Source organism: Phacochoerus africanus, chromosome 1, assembly GCF_016906955.1.
Source record: "Phacochoerus africanus isolate WHEZ1 chromosome 1, ROS_Pafr_v1, whole genome shotgun sequence".
Classification (NCBI taxonomy): domain Eukaryota; kingdom Metazoa; phylum Chordata; class Mammalia; order Artiodactyla; family Suidae; genus Phacochoerus; species Phacochoerus africanus.
In genome coordinates this window covers 8402073-8424503 of record NC_062544.1, presented here as the reverse complement: position 1 = coordinate 8424503, position 22431 = coordinate 8402073, and the positions used below count along the sequence as shown (strand labels likewise).

At 50.3% G+C, this 22431-nt stretch overlaps 1 protein-coding gene across 1 annotated transcript in view; it reads left to right on the top strand.

Annotated features, from left to right (window-relative positions):
* FAT2 (FAT atypical cadherin 2) overlaps positions 1-19268 on the top strand; it is an 82823-nt gene extending 63555 nt beyond the window's left edge. Inside the window, exons 19-24 of the mRNA XM_047771534.1 lie at positions 2347-3157; positions 6269-6414; positions 11192-11633; positions 13981-14134; positions 15791-16248; positions 17629-19268. Coding sequence (XP_047627490.1) covers positions 2347-3157; positions 6269-6414; positions 11192-11633; positions 13981-14134; positions 15791-16248; positions 17629-18161 — 2544 coding nt within the window. The 3' untranslated portion in view covers positions 18162-19268. The remainder of the gene's footprint in view (positions 1-2346; positions 3158-6268; positions 6415-11191; positions 11634-13980; positions 14135-15790; positions 16249-17628) is intronic.
* The last annotated feature ends 3163 nt before the right edge of the window (positions 19269-22431 follow it).

The following is a 22431-nucleotide window of genomic DNA, read 5'->3' as shown; positions in this document are numbered from 1 at the left end:
TGGGGAAGAAGATGAAGGGATGGGTTAGGTGGATCATGGGGGCCTCCTAGCTTGGACAACCATGCTCTTTGAGGTCAAAACTGTCGAAACTCTCTGTGGGTGAGAGAAGCACTAAAAATACTTGGTGATAACTGATCCAATAGGTGAAAATCAAGCTGTCCTGGACTAACCAGTAAGTAGAGTCATTCTAATTTTTTCATAAGCCTTGGCCATATTTTGAGATTCTAATCTAAGTTCAGTAAGAAGTGATCGAAGGGTTTCAAACAGGGGAGTAACATTTCTTGTGTCTCAGGAGGCTCATTTTTGAAGCTCTAGAGAGAGAGTACGCTGAATGTGTCAGAAGTGGTTGAGGGAGATCCATTGGAAGTCATACAAGCTGGAGGGAATGGTGCTGGGACCTTGATGAGATGGTGAAGGTGAAGAAGAGGACAGATTTGAGACAGGTTTTGCTTGGAAAGAAACATGAGTTGGTGGTGGGTTGGATATAGGGAGAGAGAAAAGAGAGAAGAATCAAGACCACTCCCAGGTTCCTGGCCCCAGTGAAATCTGGGTGGTAGGGCCAGTTACGAGACTAGAAAGACTTAAGGTAGGGGAAGGATAGGTTTATGGGGCAAAATGAAACACATGTTACCTTTCACATGTCCATGAGATATCTAGGTGGAGGTGTCCAATTAGGTAGCTGGGAATCGGAGTCCTCAGCTGAGAGGACAGGTAGGGGCTAATGGAGAGTGTCCTCAAAGCCAAGGGCATGGGTGTGATTGCTTAGGGAGAGTTGCAAGGTAACTGCTTCCTGCTCTGTACCCTGGCCCAGACAATTGCTCAGTAACTGCTGAAGTGCTGTCATCACTCTCTTGCATTTGTCCTATGTTTCTACTTCCGTTCCCTGGGAGGCACGATAGGCCAGCAAAGAAACAGGCTGTGGATACAAGGAGGAGTTCAGCTTCTGCTCTGGCCTTATCTGCTCTATGACCTTGGGCATGTTACTTGACCTCTTTGAGACTCAGTTATAGCTTTCATAAAATAGGACACTTCAGGGTACCTACCTCACAGGAAAGATAAAATATAATCATGCATTTAAAGTATTTAAAAGTCACTGGGGAGTTCCCATCATGGTGCAGTGGTTAACGAATCCGACTAGGAACCATGAGGTTGCGGGTTCGGTCCCTGCCCTTGCTCAGTGGGTCAACGATCCGGCGTTGCCGTGAGCTGTGGTGTAGGCTGCAGACGCGGCTTGGATCCCGCGTTGCTATGGCTCCGGCATAGGCGGGAGGCTACAGCTCCGATTCAACCCCTAGCCTGGGAACCTCCATATGCTGCAGGAGCGGCCCTAGAAATGGCAAAAAGACAAAAAAAAAAAAAGTCACTGGTACATAGCTAGTACTCAGTCAGTACTACATATTATGCGTAGCTGTAATAGTAATATTGCCGTTGCTGTTGATAGCTCATCCATGTTACACACAATTCCCAGCAGAAGGTGTAATATTTATACCTTTCTCATCCACTCACAGCGAATCCACATATCAAGATATTACTGTAGGGAAAACTGTGAAAACCCCTGCTGACGTCTGAGAAAGTGATAATGTTACTGAGGAGAGGAAGGAAAGCTTCGTCCTTGTTACATCCAGGCAGAAAGTTGGAGGATGCTTGGTAAAATGTGCAAGGGGAAGGCACACTTACAATCTTTTTCTTGCTCAAACGAGGTCATGTCACTTCTGTGCATAAAACCTTCCGTGGTTCCAACCTTGTGCTCCTCAGCCCATCAGTGCTGGCCTGGGCTTCCCTCTCAGCTCACCTTCAGCCCCCAGCTCTGCCCACTCCTCTAGCAACAGTGGTCCCTTTTTGCTGTGTTGAGCATTCTTTCCCACCTGAGGGTCTGGCCCTTGCTGTTCCCTCTCTGTCACCTCTTCTCTTGATCGCAGCAGAGGGCCCATACAAGGCGCTCAATGACTCTTTGTTGGCTGAGCTGAAGACGACATGCCTGCCTCAGTCACAGAGCAAAGAGGAGCCTCAAAGAAAACCTCCTTAGGCTGACAGGGGCCATGACGGATGCGCCCTGGAACTGCTGGGAGACATTTGATGACCTCCCTCAGGGAAGAGAATGAGAGACATTCAAGAGGAAGGAGGCTGGGTGTGGCTAGAGGGGTTTGGGAGGGGCTCAGAGAGGTGTCAGATGAGAAGATGGAGTTAAGTTTGACTGTGCGGTGTGGGAGTGTGGGATGTTTTCAGGTTACGATTTTCCTTTTCAAATGTGACAACATCCTGAGCCTGTCCTGGAGCAGAGGGACTCGCTTGGGGGACCCCAACAGCTGCAGTCCTGTGGTAATTTGGTGCCTGCTTTGCCCACAGGTGTCAGACAGCGGCACCCCTCCCCTCTCGTCTTCCACGTCGGTCAAGGTCCACGTCAGGGAGCAGAGCCACTTCCCTCCCTCTGCCCTCCCGCTGGAGATCTTCATCACCCTCGGGGAGGAGGCGTTCCAGGGCGGCATGGTGGGCAAAATCCATGCCACAGACCGAGATCCACAAGACACGCTGACCTACAGCCTGGCAGGGGAGGAAAGCCTGGCCGGCCACTTCTCAGTGGGCGCATCTGATGGCAAGATCATTGCTGCCCAGGGGCTGCCTCAGGGTCGCTATGTGTTCAACGTCACGGTCAGCGATGGGACCTTCTCTACCAGTGCCCGGGTCCACGTCCATGTGTGGCACGCGGGGCGGGAGGCTCTGCAGCAGACCATGTGGTTGGGCTTCCCCCAGCTCACCCCAGAGGAGCTGGTGAGTGACCACTGGAGAGGCCTGCAGAGGTTCCTCAGCAACAAGCTGGACATCAAAAGAGCCAACATCCACCTGGCCAGCCTTCAGCCCGCAGAGGCCACGGCTGGGGTGGATGTGCTCCTGGTCTTTGAGGGGCATTCCGGGACCACCTACAAGCTCCAGGAGCTGGCATCCGTCATCACCCGCTCAGCCAAGGAGATGGAGCGTTCGGTGGGAATTCAGATGAGGTCAGCCATGCCTGTGGTGCCCTGCCAGGGGCCAAGCTGCCAGGGACAAATCTGCCAAGAGACAGTGCACTTGGATCCCAGGGTTGGGCCCACGTACAGCACAGCCAGGCTCAGCATCCTGACCCCGCGGCACCGCTTGGAGAGGAACTGCTCCTGTAATGGTGAGGAATGGGCCTTTCCCAGGACAACCGTGCTGCTGGGCTCAGTCAGCCTGGCTCTAGGGACGGCATCCCAGCAGGGGATGTCCTGATGGGGCTAAAGGCCATGGCCCACCAATGAGACAGGTGCAGCCTCACAAAATATAGCCATGGATTAACATACTAGTTCTGGTCACTTTTTGGAACTTGCAAAGAATGGTAAGAATACAAGAGGCAATTCAGCATGGTGGCTAGAAGCAGAGACTCTGGCGTCAAGTTGCCTGGGTTCAAATCCCAGCTCGGTCAACTTGCTAGCCATGCAATCTTAGGCAAATTATTGAACCTCTCTGTGCCTTTGCACTGCTGAAGGGATTAAATGAGAATTACATATCAAGTGCTTGCTTAGAAAAGTGCCCACATAGCAAAAGTGGTCACCTAATCTGAGTTACTAACCCTGCTGCTATTATTATTATAGTCTGATGGTTTTAACCTCCAGGATTAGATGAGCTCAGGTTCAAACTCCAGCTCTATCATACTAGCTGTGTAACTTTGGGTGGGTGATTAAAACCCTCTGAGCTTCAGTTTCTCATCTATAAAATAATGAAAATATCATCTTCCTCCCCGAGTTGGTCTGGGGAATAAACTACTTAATGGGTATGAAAGCATCTAACCTCTAGCTGTCTCATGCTCAGTACCCCATCAGTGATGGGTGCCATTCCTTTCCATGGTGGCAGTTGTTACTCTAAGGCTCTGCTATGTGCCAGGCTCTGTGTGTATGTTCCCTAAACTTATTGTTACCACAGCCTTAGGGTCATTAGCCCCATCCACAGTTGAAACTGAGGTATGGGATTGTATTGGTTTGCTTCAAACTATACAGCCTCCAATGAAGGGCTGGTTATTCAGACACCTGTGTGTCCCACTCTAAAGCCTGAGATCTTTGCTAAACTCTTCAGGAACTCAGTGTTCTGAGAAGCCTCTCGCCAGCACCGCTGGCGTTAGGACCAATGCCCTGGGCCAGCTCAGGGGCATTTGCAAAAGAATGACATCACCTCTAGCTCGCCCTCACCCCCTGCCTGGCCTCACCTATGGGTCCACCCAGTTTGCATTAAGCAAATTCTTTCTTGGAAGATTGGGGACTTTCTCCAGGGCCTGCTGGATTTAGGCTGGGTGAGCTACTCTGGGGTGTGTTTGGGGGAAGGGTCCTTCTTTGGGTCTCACCCTGGAGTTGGCTGCAGCAAAAGCTGTGATGGCTAAAGGTTCTCCCTTGACGCCCTGGCTTCAGATAGCAGAGGTTCTAAAATTCAAGACTGTGCAAAATCACCTGGGAAGTGCATTTGTAAAGTGACCTGCTCCTGGCTGACACCTTCAGAGGTTTTTATTTGGAAGGTCTTGGGTGAGACTTACAACTGGCATTTTTAGCCAGCACCTCAGGCAGTTCTGAAACAGGAGGGCCAAGGGTTACACTTTGAGAAATACTAGGTAGGCTGGCTTACTTGTCACTGGAATCACCTGGAAAGAAGTTTGGTTTTTGTTTGTTTGAACATTCCAGCGAAACAGGAAATATAGAAAGATGTATCATACATGTATAGCTCGACAAGTTTTCAGAAACCAAGTACCTGGTGTAACCAGCCTAGATCAAGGTAATCAGTTAGATCAAGGACTAGAGCATGATCAGAAACCTCCCTTGGGCTCTCTTCCAGTTGCTACACCCATCATGGGGAGATTTTTAAAATACAGATTCCCCAGTGCTACCAGAACGACAGAATATTACTCTCTGAGAACAGAGCCTAGAATTCTATATTTTAAAAGATTCTTCAGGAGTTCTTGTTGTGGCTCAGCAAGTTAAGAACCCGACATAGTGTACCTGAGGATGTGGATTTGATCCCTGGCCCTCGCTCAGTGGGTTAAGGATCCAGTGTTGCCACAAACTGTGGAATAGGTTGCAGCTGCAGCTCGGATCCAGCGTTGCTGTGGCTGTGGCATAGGCTGGCAGCTGTAGCTCCCATTTAACCCCTAGTCCAGGAACTCCCTCATGCCCTAAAAAAGAAAAAAGATTCTTCAGCTGATTCAGCCAGCTGAAGAATCTTTGGGGATTCTTAATCTAGATCATATCCCACCCAACAATGACCTGCCGAAATGGAATTGCTGGCAATCAGCACATTCTAGATATACAGTATGGTGGCATCTTAGGATCTGGCAATCCCATGGGCTTAACTTTCTGGTTCTTTCTCCTCCTTTTGGCCTGGGTTCCCTCTCTTCAACAGCTCCTCTCCCCTAAGAATCTGGAGCTTGTCCTACTCATCCCTTCTCCTGACAACTGATAAGCTTATTGACACTAAGGTTTTAAGGATTTAATAGCTGAACTCACTTCTGGGGAGAAAGGACTTTTTAAAAATCTGGGGAGGGCATTGTTTAATATAATACAACATTCCCCAAGGGGGTTTCCACAGAATGCCATCTCCAAGGGCTGAAGGTAGGTAGTCCACAGTAGAGGGTCCCATGGTCAAATACGCTTGAAAAACTCAACTTTAGGTGAAGCCTCAGACTCTTCACTGTGCACATTAGCAACTGCTGTGGGGCATAGAACATGCACCGGAGTATTGGCCACATTATCTATCCCTGCCCTCTTCCCTTATCAGAGAAGTGTTTCGACTTCTCAGCAACATTTCATGTGGGAAGTGCTTACTCCTAATTACAGCAGTATCTTGAGGCAAACGGCCTGTGCAGTGTTCCTGAAATCACACATAAATGCAAAATTCTCTCCAATTCTACCTTTTTCTTCCCCCAAATGTGTCAGAAATAACATGGTAACTATGGAGATGGGAATTTTGATTTCCACACATTTGATGGATGATGTTCCTGGCTTGATTCTTGCTTTCTTAATGGTCTAAGCTCATAGTTTCTGACCCAGGTTTCTGATCCAAGGCAAGAGTTCCCGAGGCCAAAGGGAGGGATGCAGGGTGAGGGCCCCTGTCCTGTTGTGTGACCCTGGACAAGCTACCCCACAGCTTCATTTCTTCCTCTATAAAATGTGAGTGATGACTCTGCCTGCCAGGGTGGAATGAGACAAAGGCAGTTTTAGGGCTCCTTGGGAACCACTTTGTGTGGGGGTGACACTTCCGTCTGCTCTCACAGGTACAGCCGCAAGGTTTAGCGGTCAGAGCTTCTGGCGGTACAGTCTCCCAAAGGCTCAGAACTGGCACATCCGTTTCCGTCTGACAACCCTCCAGTCACAAGCCATTCTCCTGTTCAGCAATAAGACAGCGTGGCTCTCCCTGAAGGTAAGGCACTGCCAGCCTGAGAGGTTTCATGTGGGAGTGCCAGGCCGGGGAGGTGGGGCAGCAGAGGAACGGCCAAGAAGGCTAGCTTCTGCAAGCAAATCCCTGCCTGGTTCTCAGGGATGCTGGCTGTGACTACCAGATCAGAACACGAGACCTTCCAGTCATGACTGGCAAAGCCATCCCCCTGGCGAAACATGTCCAGGTATAACGAGCTGTTCTGGGGATGCAGAGAGCCTCTGAAGACAAAAGGAGAGGTGGGCGAGGCCACCTAGATCTGGTTGGTGCTTCTGTCACGTTTGCTCAGTAACAGACTAGTGTTCCCCAAGACGGTGGGAAGCTGGGGTGCTCAAGATGACAAGCCCAGCAGTAAGGTACATGGAATCACATAAGGAAAATGAATTTCCTTCCTAAGGGTCTTTCAGTCCTTCCGAATATGTCTTGGAGAAAGTCTCAGAATGCCTGCTTGACTTAACATCTCTATTGTACACACCCATCTCCCATTTTGACATAGAGAAAACAGACGTTGACAGCTAGTTAGAACACAGTTCATTCAATACATATTTACTGAGCATCTGCTATGCGACTGTTTCAGGTGCTTGGGTCTTAAGACCAAACCCCTCTCAGAGCTTTCCTCCTCTGTGGGGAGACTGACAATAAACATAAACATCATATATCAAAAAATTATAGAATTTGTCCAAATGTGGTAAGTGCTTTGGGTTAAAAGGTAAAAGAGGTTAAGGGGGATCAGGAGTGTGGGGAATTATCATTTTTTAAAAGGTGGTCACTGAGGTGATAATTGAAAAATAATTTGAAGGGGGTGAGAGAGTTTTAGCTATGCAGACCTCTTGCGGAACAGCATTCCAGGCAGAGGAATAAGAATTGGCAGAAGATTGCTTGGCATATTTAAGGAACAGTTGAGACGTCAATATGGCCTGAGTGAAGTGAGCAAGGGGACAGTAGCCGCAGGGGTTGAGGTCAGAGACGTAATAGGATGAGGGCATATCTATAAAGGTTGCATAGGCCATTTAAGGACTTTGGCTTTTATTCTGAGCAGAGTCGGGGGCATCAGAAGGTTTTGAGAAGAGAATTAACATGGTGTGAAATATGCAAAAAGGGTCCTCGTGACCACTGTGTCGGGAAAAGACTTCAGAGGAACAAGGATGGAAGTGGAAAGATGCAGCCAAAAGGCAGTAATTCCGGTGAGAGACGATGGCGGTTCAGATCAGGGTAATGACGGTGGAACTGGGAAGGGGAGTTCAGATTCTGGAAAGATTTTGAAGGTACAGCCAACAGGACTTCCTGGTGCACTGACTGAGGACTCAGAGAGAAACCAAGGAGAAAGATTGTGACCTGAGCAATCAGTAGGAATGGAGTTGCCACCAACAGATCTGGACAAGGATATGGGTAGAGCAGGTTTGGGGGGACAACCAAGAGTTTCATTTTGGACATATGAGTGTGAGGTGCCTATGAGACCTCTCAGTGGAGCCGGACAAACAAAGTCAAGTGAGAAAGGTCTGGGAGTCTGGGAGATGAAGATCTAGGATGCTTCTGCATATACATAGTAGTGAAAGCCATGAGTCTGGGTGAAATCACCAAGGAGTGGAGGCTGGAAAGAGACTAGACCAGGGATTTAGCCCTGAGATACTCCAACACTGAGAGGCTGGAGGACACGGAGAATCCAATAAAGAATGACAAGTGATATTGGAGGAAAACCAAGAGGGTATAGTATCTGGGAAGCCAGATGAAGGCCATGTATCAAGAAGGAAGCAGTGAGTGATCAGCTGGGCAGTAGGCTGCTGGGAGGTCAAGTTCGGATGGGAAGTGAAATCAATCAATGGGTTTGGCCATGTAGAGGATGCTGAATACCCTGACACCAGTGGTTTCAGTGTTGTAGTGAGCAAGGATGGAATTTGGCTGCAAAGGGAAAGCAAAGAAAGAAACTACTATCTGGCAGAGAAGTGGGTTCAAGAAAACTTTAAAAAAGATGAGAACAGTAAGAGCATGTTTGTATGATGACTGGGATGATTCAGCAGAGAATGAAAAAAGACGTAGGAAGGAGAAAGGAGAATCAGTGGCATCTTGTCCTTTAGGAGGTAAGGAGCGGGGAGGACCTAGGACAAAGGGAGAGATTGGCTTTGGGCAACGTGGACAGATGTGATGGTGAGAGTGCCTATAAGTTCCCATCTGATCGCTGACAGCGAGGATGGGGAGGAAGGTGCTAAGGGTCTGAGGAAAGAGAAGTTGTAAATATGGTCATCTTGTGAGAGGGCTAAGGAAGAGAGTGTGATCGCTGGGTAGCTGAAGGGCTCATGTGAGACTCAAGGTCAAGAAGTTAAAGGGAGACCTCTAAGCAAGGCTGTGCGTTTCTCCCCAGCCACGTTCGGTTTCATCATACTCATACAGAATAAGAATTGAGTTTTACCGGATGTATGTGTTTGTCAAGTGAGTTCTATCACGGAAAAGAGGGACAGGAATTTGGCTAAGCAATTTAAGCTTGATTAGGAATGAGGATATCGCAGAGGGGAGACGGTGAAAAGATGGAAGGATCAACTGATTTGTGGTCCTAGGTAAGGGAAAGGAGTGTTTGGGGGTTTTTTGGCTGCGCCCATGGCATGTACAAGTTCCCAGGCAAGGGATCGAACCCATGCCATAGCAGTGACCAGAGTCACTGCAGTGACAGTGCTGGATCCTTAACCTGCTGAGCCACAGGGGAACTCCAAAGGAAAAAAGTGACTTAATGAAAATGGTTTTTTTTTCACTTTTTTTTATTATTGTTATTTCCCCAATACAATTTTTTTCCTACTGTACAGCATAGTGACCCAGTTACACATACATGCTTACATTCTTTTTTCTCTCATTATCATGCTCCTTCATAAGTGACTAGACATAGTTCTCAGTGCTTAACAGCAGGATCTTATTGCTAATCCATTCCAAAAGCAATAGTTTGCATCCATTAACCCCAAGCTCCCAATCCATCCCACTCCCTCCCCTCCCCCTTGGCAACCACAGGTCTATTCTCCAAATCCATGATTTTCTTTTCTGTGGAAAGGTTCATTTGTGCTGTATATTAGATTCCAGTTATCAGTGATATCATATGGTTTTGTTTTTCTCTTTCTGACTTACTTCACTCAGTATGAGAGTCTCTAGTTCCATTCTTTTTTTTTTTTTTTTTTGCCTTTCTGCCTTTTCTAGGGCCGCTCCTGTGGCATATGGAGGTTCCCAGACTAGGGGTCTAATCAGAGCTGTAGCCGCTGGCCTACGCCACAGCCACAGCAATGCAGGATCTGAGCCACACCTGCAATCTGCACCACAGCTCACAGCAACACCGGATCCCCAACCCAGTGAGCAAGGCCAGGGATCGAACCTGCAGCCCCGTGGTTCCTAGTCAAATTCGCCAACCACTGAGCCATGACAGGAACTCCTAGTTCCATCCATGTTGCTGCAAATGGCATTATTTTGTTCTTTTTTATGGCTGAGTAGTATTCCGTTGTGTATATATACCACATCTTCCTAATCCAATCGTCTGTCAATGGACATGTGGGTTGTTTCCATGTCTTGGCTATTGTGAATAGTGCTGCACTGAACATGCGGGTGCATGTGAATGACAATGTTTTGTATAAGTTTTACTTATTTTTTGTCATTCTCTTTTATTAAAGGCAAGTTACATTTTTTTTCTATTTGCTATAATAATACTAAGTTTTCTTCTGAAGGAAATAAAGGTATAGTCAGTATTCAACCAGGGCAAAAATTAGGAAGATCCTGTACAAATGGCCAATTGCTGGAAAACACTGGGTTAAATATCTGCATTTCACCCAGAGAAAGTTCTACTTAGCCCAGAATGACCAGAAAAATGTTTGGCCACAATTCATCCCTCTTCTTGAGGGTGAGGTGAACTAAAATGTTCTAAGCCAGTGATTCTCAGACTTTTTGATTTCAGGACTGTATTTATACTCAAAAATAATAGAGGCGCCCAGGGAAGATTTGTTTACGTGGGTAATAGCTACCGACATTTTCATTATTAGAAATTAAACTGAGAGACTTTTCGATATTTACTAATTCATTCTAATAACAAGAAACCCATTATAGGTTCACATAAATATCACCTTTTTAGGAGAAAAATCTTACATTTTCCGTAATTAAAAAAAGAAGAGTGGCATCGTTTTACATTTCTGCAAACTTCTCTTATTTCTGGCTTAATACAGGCCAGCTGGCTTCTTGTATTTACTTCTGCCTTTATCTGTGGTGATAGTGCATGTCTAGAAATTTCCACTGTACGTGGGAGTACATGTGAGAGAATGAGAGTTGAGGAGGCAAATTATGTCTTGGATTATTACGAAAATAGTTGCCCCCCGTGGATTCCCTAAAGTCGTCTTGGAGATGCAATTGCTGAATAAGGGAGCAGGGCTGAGAGGAAGGCGTTTGGCCTCCCTGAAGGCTCAGGGTGCAGAGCACTGGAGAGGCCTGTGAAGAAGAATCCAAAGGACAGAGTCTTGCTCAGCAAAGCAGCTCTGGGCCTCGGTTTCCTCATCTGTGAAAAGGGGATGCCATCCCTGCCCGGACATCCCATGGAGAGCAGGTCCCAAAGCCGACCATAGACAGAAGAGCATTTAGGGGTTTTTAATGCTCTACAAACACAGGGTCTAAAAGAGCCTTGAAAATCACCAAGCACTACACCCTCTGGCTGTGAAAATACAATTCTTTGCACTGGTAGCTCTGAGCAGGACGTTCTATAAGTACTTGTTGCTTTTGCTGACAGCCCTCTGGGTTCTCTTTGCAGCTGGTCGATGGAGAGCTCCGGCTGGAATATCGCTGCCCAGGTGGCTTTGATGGAAATCTTTCCTCCCGGGTCCACGTGAATGACCAAGAGTGGCACTCTGTTCTGGTGGAGGTGACAGACACGTCCATTCGCCTGTTGGTTGACAGCACAGGCACAGCCTTCCTTGTGCTTCCAGAGACCTGCCAGGGCCTAAGGCCTGAAGGAGACCTCTTTCTGGGCGGCCTTGTCCTCTCGCATTCTTCCCCAAATGTCTCCCAGGGCTTCGAAGGCTGCCTGGATGCTGTTGTGATCAACGGAGAGGCGCTGGAGCTGCTGGCTCATGTCAAGAAGGCTGCAGGCTTGCTGGAGAGGCGGGCCCTCACCCCGTGCTGCTTCCACGGCCGCGAGTGCAGCCAGAACCCATGTCTCAACGGTGGGAAGTGCACACAGACCCGCGGGGCAGGTAAGGCTGGGGCTGAGCCCTGCACTTATCCCAGGAGGCGCTTCGGAGGACCGGGTCAGGTTGGACGCGCTGTAGTCTCCCAAGCATATTCCTCCACCACAGCCCCGTGAGGGAGGCATCGGGAGGGAGGAGAGCCATTAAGGCTCCACTTTACTGCTCAGAAAAACACTGGGCTACATAACAGATGCCCAAGGAGCTAAAGGAACTCACCCAAGGTCACAGGGCTGTCAAGTAAGAGGTGCTCGGGGTGCAGATGTCAGTGGAAGTAGCCCTCTCTTCCCTTAGTGTCTAGTGAGTGATGAGTTTGGATCTGCTAGGTTTACACCAGGGGAGGCCAGGAGTCTTCTTTCTTCCCAACAAAAGCTATCTTTCTTTCTGCTTATTTCTGGATGAAGGAAGGATGCGAATGGGGCCCTCTGATGGAGAAGGCTAAGTTCATCACACATCTCAGTGTCATCACTGGTCTGTGCTAAGTCTCTCCTTCTTATTCCCCTTTGGTCTATACGCCACTGCCTTCTCCCTTCCTCAATCTCAGAGGCAAACATTTAAAGTTTCTAGAGGAGTTCCTTCTAAATGTATTCTACTGTTTTCCACATGCATGAATTTCTAACTTACAGAAGGGATGTATCGTGTTCTCCACTTTTCCATCCATGCTGCCATGAGTAATTCTTCTCCACTGCTTTTAACTGTGGCTCAATACTCCGAGGTGTGTGTGCGCCTACCTTTCTCCACTCTCCCCAGCAATGGACATCCCACCTCCATCCACAGTGCTGCACTGGACATCCTCATACGTGCTGTTTTATGACCCTATGTGAGAGCTTCTTACACACACACACACACACACACACACGCCCCACCCCAGAGATGGAATTCACATACTCAGCATGTGCAAATAGTTATTTTGACTAAATCAGGCCAGCTTGCTGTCCGGCATGGCTGCAACTGTCTGTCTTTCAACCAGGAAATGCATGAGGTTCCTAGGGTCCTGTATCCCTGTCACCCCTTGGCATCATCCCATTTTCTCATGTTTGCCTGACTAATAATACTGTCATCTCTAGCTGCAAGGCATTCCAGGAGTCCATCACTTTTGGGTTTCCACCACCATCGGTTTGACCCCCATCGCCTCTCATTTTTTCCTCTGCACTTGCCACCTCCCTGCTCGCCTGCTTCTCTCCCTCCAGCAGCATCTTCTCGCAGGGCGTCTAAGTAATCTTTATCCCAGGCAGATCTGAACACGCTGCTTTCCTGCTTGGCACCGTGCAGTGGCTTCCCCTGGCTGTGAAGATGGAGTCTCGAGTCCCAATACCTGCGTGGGGCTCATATGCCCTGGCCCCTCGCACCTCCAGCCCTGTAGCTCCTGCTCTCCCCCTGGCTCCCTAGACCCACCCACCCTGAGGACATGCACACCCCCTCCTCCAAGCCTTTGCACACCTTCTCCCCTGCCTGAAACATCTTCCCCTTTGCCCCTCTATCATTTTGCCTGGCTAATATACATATAGCCAGGCAAAATACATATATATATTTTTGTCTTTTTAGGGCCACACTCATGGCATATGGAGGTTCCCTGGCTAGGGGTCTAATCAGAACTGTAGCTGCCAGCCTACACCACAGCTCACGGCAATGCAGGATCTTCAGCCCACTGAGCGAGGCCAGGGAGCGAACCTGCAACTTCATGGTTCCTAGTCGGATTTGTTTCACTGCCCCATGACCGCAACTCCTGCCTGGCTAATTTTTACTCATCCTTCAGGTCTCAACTAAAGTATCACCTCCTCTAGGAAACTTCTCCTGCTGCTTATCTAGGCTAGTGCCCTCCCCCCCAACACTTCCCTCTAATAAAACTATTTTTATGGTAATTACTAATAATATACTATTATCTATAACTGTCCAGTTTGAATCTCACATTTGCCATTTACTTGCTGTGTGACCTTGGGCAAATGTCATACACACCCTGGGCCTCATTTCCTGACCTGCCATCAACTTGTCCCATCTCTGACGAGGACAATAAATAGCAACCCATCTCAGATGAGCTGATGCGTGACAATTCTTAGGACAATGACTACACTGAATAGCGTTGTCTCGGAGGGTGATGAGGATACCCAGTATTACCCTTTAGATGCCCGTTCACCGTAGACTGTGAGCTGTTGAAGGGCAGGGATCAGAGCTTCTTGTCCAGCAGGGCACCAGTGCCCAACACAGTGCATATGGCAGAGGGAGGCACTGGATAACTAGGTGAGAATGCTGGGTTCTGCAAACACACAAGGCCCCCCTCCATCCTAGAGAACCTGTCCACCTGTGGCCACCTGGCTACCAGGCCGGCGCTCTTTCACCTCCCTGTCCTTCCTCCCAGGCTATGTCTGCACGTGCTCCCCACAGTTCTCTGGGAGGCACTGTGAACAAAGAAATGAGAACTGCACTTCATTGCCCTGCCTGGAAGGTGGAACTTGCATTTCCTCTGCCGAAGGAGCCTCCTGCAACTGCCCTCACCCCTACACAGGAGACAGGTAAGCCTAGGAGAGGCCCCCTGTCAGTGGCTTCTCGCCCTGAGTGTGGCAACCACTGGGGAATGACCTCTGCACTCTGATCCCTAGAGGGGCCAACAGGCAGCCAGGGGCCCAGCGCTCCAGCTACTTGGCTTCTTGGCCTCTTCCACATGTCAAGGCATCTCCCACCACTGACGTCAGAACCCTCTGGGAGAAGAGGTGCTCGTTGTCAAGGCAGATTTCACAGGCCCTATTCTGAACCTACTGACCTGGACTCACCAGGCAGAGGCCCAGCAATGTGCATTTCCTACCAGCTCCTCAGGCAGTTCTGGTCTTTGCTGAAGTCTGAAAATGACTAGAGTTGTTATTCTCTGGCTTTGAACCATGACTTCCCAGAAAGCAGCAGCCTGGGGACAATGATTCCACTTGGTACCGGCACTGCTGTGGGTCTCAAGCCCCACCACTAGCCACCTGTGCCTTATATTATGCTGGCCTGGGTGGGGGGGGTGCAGGGGAAGGAGAATCACCCCTAGAATCCGAGACATAAAGAGGCTTTGGCAATTCTCTGGTTTGGAAATTGGAAACCTCCCATTGGAGAGCTTTAAAAAGCACAAGGGTGACTTGAGAAAAAATATAGATTCCTAGACCAACTAAGTTGGAATCTCCGAGGAATGAGGTCTGGAATGTATAATGAGCCCTCCAGGGACCCCTTGTGGTCAGCATGAGCATATGAGATCCAGTGGTGTAGTCCGCCCACCCATTTTACAGATGCGGAAACTGAGGCCCAGAGAAGGAAAGGGCCTGTCCAAGATTCCCCTGTGTGTTTATGGTCCAAGTCCCTCCTTTCAGCACCTGGCATTTCTGGCCCCACTGCCTCCCCTCACTCTGCAGCAGGGGTTGGGTGGGCTCTCCATCTGGCAGATGTGTCCAGAGGACGCTTCCTGGTTGAAAGCGGTGTCTGCATTTTAAAAGAGGAACTTGGGGGAGGCCACCGTTTAACCCAAGAGGGCAAACTGTTGGTGGTGAAATTGCAGGCACTGGGACCCAGGTGGGATGGAGAGAGGCTTTCCCAATCTCCCTCAAAAGTGGATAAAGCTGGCCACAGACGTCTCCAAGGAGCCTCCCACTATGGAGAGCTGCACTGAGGCTGACCTGAGCAGTCAGACGGTTCTAGGTGCGCCCTCTGGGAAAGCGGTCCAGTGTAAGGTCTGCGGAGGGCCATGTTGGGTCCCTGCGACCTCTTGGTGGAAAAGAACAGGTGCCGCTGGTGCCTGATGCCATTGCTGGGTGACGCCTGACCCAGAGGACAGCCGGGTTGCTGGCTGCCTCTACCGCGGTCTGTGACTGGAAATCTGACCTCAGGGGTGGGCAGTGTATCCAGTGCTTGGATCTCACAGGTGGAAAGAAATGGACGTGCACAGAACCTAGATTCAAATGGTCATGAATGAGGGGATAGCTGAGTCCCACACCTCACTGGTGGAGGATAGAATGCTGACGTGAAAGTAAAGTTGGTGTGCTGATATGTGTGATAATCACACCTGTGTGTGTGTGTGTGTGTGTAAAACTGGAGAGGCGGGCTTGAACGCAGAGGTCTCTGTCCCACGGACCTTTTAAGGCGGGACGTGGAAAGGGCAGTATAGTGACTTGGCCCCCCTGACTGCTTCTCTGTCTCTACAGGTGTGAGATGGAGGCAAGGGGCTGCACAGAAGGACACTGCCTTGTCACCCCTGAGATCAAAAGGGGTGACTGGGGGCAGCAGGAGATTCTAATCATCATAGTGGCCCTCCTGGTCCTCACTGTAAGCTCCACGGGGCTTCTTTTCTACTGCCGCCGTTGCAAGTCCCACAAGCCCGTAGCCATGGAAGACCCAGACCTCCTGGCCAGGAGCGTGGGTGTTGACACCCAAACCTCGCCTGCCATGGAGCTCAACCCCCTGAGCACCAGCTCCTGCAACAACCTGAACCAACTGGAGCCCAGCAAGACCTCAGCTCCAAGTGAACTCGTCACTTTTGGACCTAGCTCTAAGCAACGGCCAGTGGTCTGCAGCGTGCCTCCCAGACTCCCTCCAGCAGTGGCTTCTTCCCACTCTGACAACGAGGCCATCATTAAGAGGACCTGGTCAGGCGAGGAGATGGGTCAGTACAGCCACAGGCCATTAGCCTCTGGGATTGACAGAAGCGGGTAGAAGACCGAAACACTGCGTTATCGGAGGCACAAGGGATTTCGGCCACTTTCCAGTCCAATCCACAGGGATGGGATACGAATGGGTGGGGTCAAGGTCATGGGGGCTGGACCAGATCCCAGGCCTCTGGACTCAGAGCCTGTGCCTTATTCTGCTGCACCATGATCCACCACTCCACATTCCAAGTCACTCCATAGGACTGAGGTCCAGAGCAGAAATCTGTAGACCCGTGGAGTTCCCCTTGTGGCGCAGTGGTTAATGAATCCGACTAGGAACCGTGAGGTTGTGGGTTCGATCCCTGGCCTTGCTCAGTGGGTTAAGGATCCGGCGTTGCCGTGAGCTGTGGTGTAGGTGGCAGACGCGACTTGGATCCTGCGTTGCTGTGGCTCTGGCGTAGGCCGGCGGCTGCAGCTCCAATTCAACCCCTAGCCTGGGAACCTCCATATGCCGCGGGAGTGGCCCTAGAAAAGGCAAAAAGACAAAAACAAAAAAAAAAGAAAAAAGAAAAAAGAAATCTGTAGACCCTGGATAGGGGTGGGTAGGACCCCTGGGGTGAAAGGGGGGCTTCTGTATATTTATGCTTTTCTGGAAGGGGAGAGAGAGGCAGTAGTCCAAACTTCCGGCTGCCCAGTCTTACAGGTGTAGCAGCCTTGGGCCAGACCTGGCTGGCCCAGAGGAGAAGCCTTCACCTGCTCCCCCTCATCTTTGGCTCAAAAGGAAGTGAATTTGCAAAGTATATTTTCTGGCTCATAAGAGTTTAACCAGGTATTTTGACTAACTCTCTGCCATTAGGGTACCCGAACCCATGAGGACACAGTGACTTGTTCTAACTCACCCAACCATTCAGTAGCAGGGACAGAGCTAGGACCAGGGACGCCTGATCTCCAACCTTCCAGGTCACATCTCATTTAATCACCCCCCCCCCCTTGATAGAGGCCATCAGACCTCCGAGCCCAAGATGTGTGTCTGTTTCCTTCAATTAAGGAGATAAAAATCACCAGTCAGACCTGGGATGGAGTTACTATCTTCAGGAGTGGGAGTGGGCTGCGTGGAGCTATTCAGATTCTTCCCTTAGTCACTGACTCTTGGATCAGTGGCATGGATTTGCAAGATGGGCTGGCCTAGAGTTAAACCTCTGACTTTGAATTTGTCCCCACTGGATTCTAGCTATTAACCTAAGCCGCCGGAGACAATGCATACAGATGGGTCGCATAACCACCCACTCCTTGGCCCATTTCTGCCACATGTGAAGTCATGTCGGGTAGCTTTAAGGCCAACTGGGACCTTCACCAAGGGAACTCAGAGTTCACCCCGTCTTCCTATTCCCTTGCAGTGTACCCTGGTGGAGCCACGGTCTGGCCCCCAACGTACTCCAGGAAGGAACGCTGGGAATACCCCCACTCCGAAGTGACCCCCAGCCCACTACCACCGTCGCCTCACTGCCATCAGACCCCAGCCGTGATGCCGGATCCTGCTGGCCTCTACGGGGGCTTCCCCTTCCCACTGGAGCTGGAAAACAAGCGAGCCCCCCTCCCGCCTCGTTACAGCAACCAGAACCTGGAAGATCTGATCCCCCCACGGCCCCCGAGTCCACGGGAGCACCTGCTGGCCCCCTGTCTCAACGAGTACACAGCCATCAGCTACTACCACTCCCAGTTCCGGCAGGGAGGCGGAGGCCCCTGCCTGGCGGAGGGGGGCTACAAGGGGGTGAGCATGCGCCTCAGCCGGGCCGGGCCCTCTTATGCCGACTGTGAGGTGGGGGGTGGGCCTCCCACAGGCCGGGGCCAGCCCCAGGTCCCCCCCAACTACGAGGGCTCCGACATGGTGGAGAGTGATTATGGGAGCTGTGAGGAGGTCATGTTCTAGTCGTCCTCAGAGGGAGGCAGATGGGACACCGAGGACTTGGCACCGTCCCCTGTCTTGTGAGCGGTGAGTCTGGCACAGCTGGCGAAGTGGGAGGGAAGCCCCCATACCTGGTCCGGGCTGCCACAACTTGAATTGTGCTCTGCCAGGCCCCCAGCTGGTCCCTGAGGACAGAGGAAAGCTGAGGGTAGAGCTCCAGAAACAGCTAAGCACCCCCCACCTCACAAAAAGGGGATGCACAGAGCCGCTACCCGGGAAACCCAGGAGAAACTGACTCCCAGGATGAGCAAGAGGCAGTGCTTCTCACCGACAGTCCCAGGGAGGCAGGGCCTGGACCACGGGCTGGCCCGTCAGGCACACTCTTAGACCTGCTCACAGCTGAACCCTGGAGGCTCGTAGGCAAGCACCACGCCTGCTGTGGGGACAAGGTGCAGAGTCAGCAACCCTGGAGGGCAGTGGGGCTGCGAGGCTCCCTGCAGTGTCTGCTCTGGGTCAGGCACCGTGCTGAGAACGGGAGATAAGGTGGTGAGTGGCGGTGACAAGCATTCCTGAGGAGCATCCTGGCCTCAATTTCCTGGAGGTCCCTACTCCTCTAATCTGATTTCAAGCATCCTGCTCTGCCTCTTGCAATCATGTGACTACCGGCCAGGGCCTGCCGGGATCTGTGCAGCTCTGAACCGTCTTCGTTCAAGAATTCAGACCTCATGGAACTCTGGGTTCTTCAGCCCAAGTTTCACAAGCACTTTGGGCCAAAGGCAGGAAGGATGTCATTCTTCATTTTAAAAAACATTCTTAGGCACTTTGCAACCTTGCTGTCTGGATGAGCTTCCCCAAAGGGATTTTTCTTCTTTAGACACAAGGAGATCTGAACTCCCACACAGGGAAGGGAGGAGACAAGGAGCCAGACACAGGGAGTGTCCTTTCCTGCCCCTCTGTCTCAGAGGCTGGAGGGTCAATGCAGGCACGAGTCCGCCCATGTGGGTGCCTGTGTATAGTAAATGTGTGCACATGTGCAGAATATATGTAGCCAGGAGTGGCAGGGACCAGAGACTTCTGGTGGCCTTGCCACTCCCTCCCTCTTTCTGGTCCACGGCTTTTTTTTTTTTTTTGGTCTTTCGTCTTTTTAGGGCCACACCCGTAGCATATGGAGGTTCCCAGGCAAGGGGTCCAATTGGAGCTGAAGCTGCCGGCCTACACCATAGCCACAGCACTGCGGGATCCGAGCCACGTCTGAGACCTACATCACAGCTCACGGCAATGCCAGATCCTTAACCCGCTGAACAAGACCAGGGATCGAACCTGCATCCTCATGGATGCTAGTCAGGTTCGTTAACTGCTGAGCCACGACGGGAATGCCATGCTTTTTCAAGTGTATTGTTTCTGGAGACAGAATCAAAAGCAACAGGAATAGAGACTCTTACCCACAGGGTTGGGGCTTACAGTGAGAGGGAGTCGTGTGGGTGAGAGGGCATTCATGTGGGTGGTTCATGGCTGTGTGAGCGACTGTGAGCATTTGTCATTGTTTTTTTGTTTTTTGTTTTTTCGTTTTTTTTTTTTTTTTTTTTTTTACAATAAAATACTTTTTAAACTATTATTTTCTGCGTCACTTAGGCTGTTTGGGGTTGGGTCAGAGGAAGGTCACGAGGATCCACAGGCCCTTCCAGGCTGAGGTTCGTGGAATTTGGGGGCTGGAAGAGACCCCAGAAATCATGAAGCACCATGATTCCCAAACCTTGCCAAATGACTTAAATACAGATCCCTAGGCCCTACCCTAGACACATGAAATCGGAACCTCTGGGGGTGGGGTCCAAGACACTATTTGGAAAATATGCCTCTAATTCAATACAACCCTCCATGGTTTGTGGACAAGTCTGCCAAGCAGCAGGTGTGTGAAAGGCCCAGGACAAGGCTTCGGGACTGCTGACCCCCAGCCGGCCCCTCCTCACCACATGCACACAGGTCAAAGAGGGGACAGTTACTCTCATAGGTCTTGGGAGGCCAGCCCCCTGATGCCCAGAGTCAGCCTGTGGCCACTGCTCCACAGCTTGCCCTGAGGCCCAGCTGGACAGGAAAGTGACCTGTGGGCACAACACTGAGACTGGATGGTCCAGTCCCTGCCATTGGGCTCCCAGTGCAGATGGGCATGTCCATGGGAGGCACCGCGGCGGACTGTAACTCTGGGGGCGGAAGAGCTCGGTTTCAAACCCACATGAACGTGGCCTTGGGCAGGTATGACTGCGCTTCTCGCTGCTCCGTAAAATGAAGAGTAAATAATAGCTATGTCATCGTGTTATTCTGAGGCATAAGGTCAAAGAGCTTATAGCAGCAGCATAAATAATAAATGGTGACCATTCTGCTAGGGAATAATACCAGGTGGTGTACAGACAAGATTAACTTATCAGGACTGTGCAGAGAAGTCACAAATAGTCTAGGCCGGTTTTACCCAGATTTCTCTTGCTTTGCTTACAATATTTATGATTTTTCACACTAACAGAATAACACCTGTACCCGTATTTACATAATATTTTTCTTTTAGTGTATTTAGATTTTAAAAAATTTTATTCCTTTAGAACAGCAACATCTATAAACTAAAAAATCTGAGTTACTATTTTTTTGGGGGAACACAAGAAAATACATAAATATTCTGTTTTTCAAAATGACTGTCCAGACCCCCTAAATCATCTTAGGGAAACACATATCTAGCCCACCTTCCTTCTCCGTGTTTCTCAGCCTGAGGCCCACAGGGGAGAAGGGGTCTGTCTGAGGTCCCACAGCTAGAATGTCACAGTGGTGAGACCCACATTCAGGTCTGATGCCGGCCTGGGGATGTCCCTGCAACACCCCCTGCTTTCCTGGATGAAGCCTTTCCCCACCCAGCCCACGCTTCCCACCAGGCCCCTCCTTCCCTTCGTCCTCTCCAGTCTGCACCTGCACGGATCAGCCTCTAGAGGGCTCTCCAGGATCAAGAAGTCAAACTGCAGAAGCCTGGAAGGTTTTCAGTGAAATCCTCCCATCTCAAGCCACTGGGGTTCTGGTTCCAAACGTTCTGACTCTGACTCAGCACAACCTTGGCAAAGGAAGGCAGAGACCCAGGTTTCCTGACTTGCCCAGATAAAAACGGGGGTGGGGGTGGGGGTTGGCACACTATCACAGTCCACCATAATCACCCTCACCACCACCTCTTACTGGCACTTGCCATATGACAGGGGCTGTGCAACCACTTGGCATGTCTTATCTCATTTAATCCTCACCAAAACCCCACAATGTGAGTACCGTCATCCCTGTTTTACAGGTGGGGGAACAGAGGCACAGAAATTATGTCATGTCATGTAACGGGAGTGACTTAAAGTGAAGTCATCCAGGTCACGAGTGACAGGGCCAGGATTCAGGGCCAGGGCTGCCTGACTCTAGAACTATGCCTTACACTTGGGTTCATGAAACCAATTATAAATACAGGCCATCTGGAATTCCCATCGTGGCTCAGTGGTTAAGGAACCCAACTCGTATCCATGAGGACACAGGTTCAATCCTTAGCCTTGCTCAGTGGGTTAAGGATCCGGCATTGCCATGAGCTGTGGTGTAGGTCGCAGATGCGGCGTGGATCCCATGTTGCTATGGCTGTGGCCTAGGCTGGCGGCTACAGTTCCGATTTGACCCCTAGCCTGGGAACCACCATATGCCATGGGCATGGCCCTAAAAAGACAAAAAAAAAAAAAAATGGTATTAACTTCTACTCAGTGGGGATGTTACCAGCACCTTTCCGGCTCTGAGGACAGGCTCTGGGAGTCCTTAGAGACTCTGCCGGGTTCACTTGATGAGAGGCACATTCTCAGGGGCCAGGCTGGGAAAAGACAAGCCCTTAGAATCTCATCCTCTACAGACCTACAGGGTCCAATTAGACTGATATGAAACTCAAAATAAACAGTGATATCAACTCCTCACAGGCCAGAACACCATTCTCTACTGAAGGAGACGATGCTGCATTGAAGTAACCAATCAATTCCAGATACATGATTAGCCCCAGGGACAGGCACTGAGAGCTCGAGCCTCATCTGATCAACACTGCAAGCAACTCGTGATCTGGGGAAGTGGCCAGGGAGTCACATCTCTTCAGCATCAGCATGGAGGAGGCTGACCAGACAAGCGGCATTGTGGCACCACTGAGAAGGAAGTCATGAGTTCTGCCGAAGTGGCCAGGGAGAATTCTAGAGAGGAACAGCTATCCAAGCTGGGTCTTACAGTGGAGCTTCAGATTGGGCATAGGGAGAAGGGC